At 38.1% G+C, this 6,682-nt stretch overlaps 1 protein-coding gene across 1 annotated transcript; it reads left to right on the top strand.

Annotated features, from left to right (window-relative positions):
* The first annotated feature begins 242 nt into the window (after positions 1 to 242).
* Positions 243 to 1,238, top strand: LOC103210909 (olfactory receptor 4C15). The gene has a single exon (XM_007956822.2). The coding sequence runs from the start codon at positions 264 to 266 to the stop codon at positions 1,236 to 1,238; it is 975 nt and encodes a 324-aa protein (XP_007955013.1). The 5' UTR covers positions 243 to 263.
* The last annotated feature ends 5,444 nt before the right edge of the window (positions 1,239 to 6,682 follow it).

Consider the following 6,682-nt stretch of genomic DNA (forward strand, 5'->3'; position numbering starts at 1 on the left):
CTAAGATAAAATCGATTTGCCAGGTCTACCACGTACAAATGTTTCCCTTCCCCTACACTGAAATTCTAACTATTTTAGAGTGTTTAACTTCAGTTCTGCCTGGTGTCTTACCACCACCTTTGTCACATTTCTAATTTTGGGTTCTCAACAGCAGGACCCCTTAAAATAACTTTGCTTATGGATCTATCAACCTGTTGATGACTATGCTAAAGCCATAAACTAATGTGAGAAAAATATCTCTTTCTCATAATTTCAGATTCTACATGATCACTGTGGTAGTTTTTATGTTTTCCTCTGAAATCATGCAAAACCAAAGCTTTGTGACTGAGTTCATCCTTCTGGGGCTTTCACAGAATCCAAAAGTTCAGAAAATAGTATTTGTTGTCTTTTTGTTAGGCTATATTACAACTGTTGGTGGAAATTTACTAATTGTTGTGACCATCGTCAGCAACCCAGCACTCCTGGGCTCCCCAATGTACTTCTTTCTGGCTTTTCTGTCCTTCTTGGATGCATGCTTCTCTTCAGTTATCGCCCCAAAGATGATTGCAGACTCCCTCCATGAGAGGAAAGCCATCTCCTTTGAAGGCTGCATGATCCAACTCTTTGCTGAACACTTCTTTGCTGGAGTGGAGGTGATTGTCCTCACTGCCATGGCCTATGACCGCTATGTGGCTATTTGCAAACCCTTGCATTACCATTCCATCATGAACTGGAGGCTCTGTGGTATTTTGATGGGGGTAGCATGGACAGGGGGCTTCTTGCATTCTATGATACAAATTCTCTTTACTGTCCAGCTGCCCTTCTGTGGACCGAATGTCATTGATCATTTCATGTGTGATTTGTACCCATTATTGGAGCTTGCCTGTACTGACACTCATGTCCTTGGCCTGTTGGTGGTTGCCAATAGTGGGTTCATCTGCATCATAAACTTCTCCTTGTTGCTTATCTCTTATTGTGTTATCTTACTCTCACTGAGATCTCATAGCTCTGAAGGTCGTCGGAAAGCTCTCTCCACCTGTGGATCTCATATTGCTGTCGTAGTTTTGTTCTTTGTTCCGTGCATATTTGTGTATGCACGACCTCCATCTGCTTTCTCCTTCGACAAGATGGTGGCCATATTTTACACCATCCTAACTCCTCTGCTCAATCCTTTGATTTACACTTTCAGGAATAAGGAAGTAAAAAATGCCATGAGAAAATTGTGGACCAGATTGATGATGGTTTCTGATGAAAATTAAATTTTAAACTTAAAAATATAAAAATTCAAAAGGAAATAAATTTAAATGATCTTGAGATGTAACTTTATAGGGGATGGAACTTGTAAGACAGAAGGTAACATCATGCAACAGAAAAATGTTAATGCAGAGGTCAGGAAATGCTATTTCCACCCGGAGATCACTCTTGTTTTGATAGATGACAGTTCAGTGCCTTTATCCATAAACTAAACAGATTTGGATTTCATGATTATGTAGAATCTAATAATCAAAAGAAATCACTAAAAGAGAGGAATCAGATTATCTACTAAACTGTTTACCATTCACAACATGCTTTGAAAATTTCATGAGAAAAGTCAAACAAATACCTTAAAGATTATCATAAAAAATTACTGAACTATTTTCAACAGAAAAACTGTTAAGTTTTATGACACTAACCCAGTTAAAGAGCCTTACTAACACTACTGATTAAATGCTTGACTGCTATCCAAAAGGTTGGCAGTTTAAACCCACCAGCCACACCATGAGACAAAGATGTGACAGTGTTGTTGTTGTTACGTGCCCTTGAGTCGACCCGACTCATAGCAACCCCTTCTTGGGTTTCTGAGGTGATATCACTATGGAAGTAGATTGCTCAACCTTCCTTCTGAGGAGTGGGTGGTGAGTTTGAACCAGCAGCCTTTTGGTTAGCAGTCACAGTGCCTTAGGCACTATGCTACCAGAGCTCCTAGATGTGACAGTATATTTCCATAAAGATTACAGCCTCAGAAACACTATAAAGCAGTTGCATTCCATCCTGTAGTTTCACTATGACACTGTTATGACTGATAATCAAATTGACAGCAACATATACAGGACAAGAGAAATTGTATCGGCCTATTGTAACTATGGGAGACTGATTCTTGCTGATACCTTCTAGACTTGGGTTTCTAAATCCAAAGAATATTTTCTTTTTATAGTGCTGTCAAAAACTTTCATCAGAGAAACACTATTGCTTTTCTAAATAGTATTCCCTGACTAGATATATAGAAAGCTTAAAGTGGTACCAAGGCTTTTTATGGTCATGGTTTTCTTATTAAAACAAATACATATGATACTTACGATCACAATAATCACAATATCAGTCACAATATTTAAAAGAAAGCACATTATTTAAATCACTATATTTAATTGTAATTGCAAAGTGGATACGTGTGATATGTGACTATAATAACCACCAACAATTATCATTAACCATCAGGCTTATTCATTCATTGAGGTATAATTGCTGAGTTTGTATGAAATGCTAGAGTCTCCTCTAGATGTTGAACATACAGTGGTGTATGAAACAATCACTTTTCCTTTTCTACTGAAGCTTATATTCTAATGCAGGGTGCAAACAATATAACATGATAATAAAATCATATAGCTATAACTAACTTATAAAATTGTAATGGAGTGGTGTATGTGTAATTGGGTAAGCAGTCTAGTTAGAGGGACACGGGAATTTTTGAGAGATAATTTCTAGCTTGAGATCTGAATGATATCACAGAATCCACCTTAAACATATCAGGGGAAGAGCATTTTAGGATTAAAAAAAAAAAAAAGTCTACAGAAATCCTAAGGCATGAACTAGCCTGGATAATCAGTGCACCGAGGATAAGGAGAGAATGTGGAACATGATTAGATATGGAAACTAGGCAGGACCCTGATAAGAAGGGGATCTTATTATTTTTTAAGTTCAAAAGGACCATGGACATAAAAATGACTCTATTGGAATAATGATTTAAAAAGAAAGCTTTCACAAGTTTATAGCTGACTTCAAAAACTTGGTTTCAAACATTTCTGCACAGTTTCCCTTTCACTTTTATTATGTCAAGATAATGAAACTGTGGTGTCTCTCAATGGTTAAAACATTTGACTGCTAACCAAAAGGTCAGTGGTTTGAACCAACCAGCTGCTTTATGGGAGAAAGATGAAGTAGTCTGCTTCTGTAAAGATTTACAGCCTTAGAAACCCATAAACCAGTACCATTGAGTTGGATCTGACACATAACGACCCCTCCATGGGTTTCCAAGGAGGTGTCACTATAGAAGTAGATTGCCCAACCTTCCTTCTGAGGAGTGGATGGTGGGTTGGAACCACCAGCCTTCTAGTTAGCCTTAGGCACTACACCACCAGAGCTCCCTAGAAACTCTATGGGACAGTTCTTCTCTGTGCTATAAGGTGACTATGAGTCAGAATTAATAGTAGAAATAGTAAAGCATAATGTTTGCTGTCTACCACTTGCTGTCAGTTTGTGGTACTGTGGTGGCTTGGGTGTTGGTGTGATGTTAGAAGCTATGCCATCAGTATTGCAAATACCAGCAGGGTCACCCATGGTGGACAGGTTTCAGTGGAGCTTCCAGACTTAAGAGAGACTAGGAAGAAGGACTGGGCCATCTATTTCAAAGAAAACTGGTCACTGAACATCTTATGAATAGTAGTGAAAAGCTGTCTATTATCTGATATATTGCAGGAATAATTTAAGAGTAATAGGGAAGCATTGTCTGATATAGTGCCGGGACTTGAGCTCCTCAGGTTGGAATGTGCCAGAAACATGAACAAGGAAGGGCTGCCTCCTCAAAGGAGAGTCCATTTTAGTGAAGTGGAAGGAGTAAAACTTTGGGACCTTCATTTGCTGAGGTGGCATGACTCAAAATGAGAAGAAACAGCTGTAAACATTCATTAGTAATCAGACCCTGTGATGTATGAATGTATGAATGTATGATGTATGAATCTAGGAAAATTGGAAGTTGTCAAAACTCAAAAGGAATACATGAAGATTAATATTTCCTATAGGCCGTTGTTAATCAGAGAATCATATGGTCAACTATATTGGGAATGATAAAGAGGAATGGAATCACATTCATCAATAAAAGAATATTTCAAGATCTATCCTGAAGTGCAATGCTGTCAGTTACAGAATAATATTCATAGCTTACAAAGAAGACCATTTAATACTATTACTCAAATTTACCCAACAACCATTTAAGCTAAAGATGAAGAAATTGCAGAATTTTACCAACTACTACAATCTGAAATTGACAAAAAGTGCAATCAGGATTTATGGATAATTACTGGTGATTGGAACTCAAAAGTTGGAAACAAAAAAAGAAGCATTGATAGTTGGATAATACAGCCTTGGTGAAAGAAATTATGCCAGAGATAGCATGATAGAATTTTGCAAGATCAACCCGTTATTCATTACAAATACCATTTTACAGCAACAACAACAACAAAAATGGCAGCTATACCTCTGGACATCAGCAGATGGAGTACACAGGAATAAGATCAACTATATATGTGGGAGCTCTGGTAGTGTAGTGCCTAAGGCACCTGACTGCTAACCAGAAGGCTGGCAGTTCAAACCCATCAGCCACTCCTCAGAAGGAAGATGGGGCAATCTACTTCTCTAGTGATACTGCCTCAGAAACCCAAGGAGGGGGTCACTATATAAGTTGGTTCCAACTTGATGGCACATAACAACAATAACATATCTGTGGAAAAAGGTGATGGAGAAGCTCAATATCATTGTGAAAATAAGACCAGGCACAGACTGTGGAACACTGTCATGTTCTCATGTTGTTCATATGCGAGATTGACGTGAAGATAAAGAAAATTAAAAAAAAAAAGTTCACAAGAGCCTAAATATGACCTTGAGTATATCCCACCTGAATTTAGAGACCATCTGAAGAACAGATTTAATGCACTGAACACCAGTGACAGAAGACCAGACAAATTATGGGGTATTCTAAAGAACATCATGGGAGTTCTGGTGGTGTAGTGCCTAAGGCATTTGACTGCTAACCAGAAGTTTGGCAGTTCAAACTCACCAGTCACTCCTCGGAAAGATGATTGAGTGATCTACTTCCATAGTGATATCCCCTCAGAAACCCAAGGAGGGGTTGGTATGAGTCGGATTTGATTTGAGGGCAGTGAGTTAGGTTTTGGTTTTTTACAGAGCATTATACATGAAGAAAGCAAAAGGTAACTCAAAAGACAAGAAAAGAAGAAACTATCAAAACGGATGTCAGAAGGTACTCTGAAACTTTCTGTTGAACAGAGGGTAGCTACAATGAATGGAAGAAATGCTGAAATAAAAGAACTGAACCACAGATTTCAAAAGGAAGCTCAAGAGGACAAAGTAAAGTACTATAATGAAAGGTGCAAAGAACTGGAATTAGAAAACCAAAAGGGAAGAACAGCCTTGGCATCTCTCAAGCTGAAAGAAATGAAGAAAAAATTCCAGCCTCGAGTTGTAATATTGAAGGATTCTATGGGCCAAATATTGAATGATGCAGGGAAAATCCAAAGAAGATGGAAAGAACACACAGAGTAACTGTAGAAAAAAAGAACTGGTCAATATTCAACTATTTCATGTGCTAGCATATGAACAACAACCAACAGTATTGTAAGAAGTCAAAGCTGTGCTGAAGGAAGTGAGGGAAAACAAGGCTTCAGGAATTTTCAGAAGATCCACTGAGATGTTTCAACAAACAGATGGAAAACTGGATATGCCTACTAATTTATGGCAAGAAATATGGCCATCTGACTGGAAGAGATCCGTATTTGTGCCCATTCCAAAGAATGGTGAGTCAACTGAATGTGGAATTTATCAAACCATATCATTAAGAGCACAGTCAAGTAAAATTTTGGTGAAGATAATTTAAAAATGGTTGTCGTTGTATATTGACAGGGAACCGACAGAGATTCAAAGTGGATTCAGAAGAGGATGTAGCACAAGGGATATCTTTGCTGATGTCAGATGGCTCTTGGCTGAGAGCAAAGAATAAGAGATATATTTACTTGTGTTTCATTGCCTATGCAAAGACATTTGACTGTGTGAATCAAAACAAATTATTGATAGCACTGTGAAGAATGAGAATCCTAGAACACTTAATTGTACTCACAAGGAACCTGTATATAGACAAACAGGCAGTCGTTTGAACAGAGCAAGAGTTTAAAATCAGGAAATATATGTGTTGGTTTTGTTCACATTCACCATACATATTTAATCTGTATGCTGAGCAAACAATCCTAGAAGCTTGACTGTATGAAAAAGAATGTGGCATCAAGATTGGAAGAAGACTAACAAGAGCAATATGCAGATGACATGACCTTCCTTGCTGAAAGTGGAGATTTTTTGAAGAACTTACTGATGAATATCAAAGACTACAGCCTTCAGTATGAATTACACCTCAACATAAAGAAAACAAAAATCTTTAAGCTGGACCAATTAGATATATCATGATAAATGGAGAAAAGATTGATGGTGTGGTGGTTAAGTTTGTGTGTCAACTTGGCTGGGCCTGGTAGAGTGGCTGGGCAACTGGATTTAGTGTTCCCCATGATAAGACTGGGTAATCAACTCCATGGTGGAGCCTGGAGCAGCTGAGTAGCTGCCCTAGGGATGTGGTCTGCTTCCTATATATAAGGAGAAGCCTTGG

The sequence above is a fragment of the Orycteropus afer genome, unplaced genomic scaffold (genome assembly GCF_000298275.1).
Source record: "Orycteropus afer afer isolate SDZICR_OR568_19922 unplaced genomic scaffold, OryAfe1.0 scaffold00666, whole genome shotgun sequence".
Classification (NCBI taxonomy): domain Eukaryota; kingdom Metazoa; phylum Chordata; class Mammalia; order Tubulidentata; family Orycteropodidae; genus Orycteropus; species Orycteropus afer.

What these genes read in the sequence shown, in the direction of transcription:
- LOC103210909 (XM_007956822.2), top strand. Translation starts at nt 264, where the DNA reads ATGATCACTGTGGTAGTTTTTATGTTTTCCTCTGAAATCATGCAAAAC.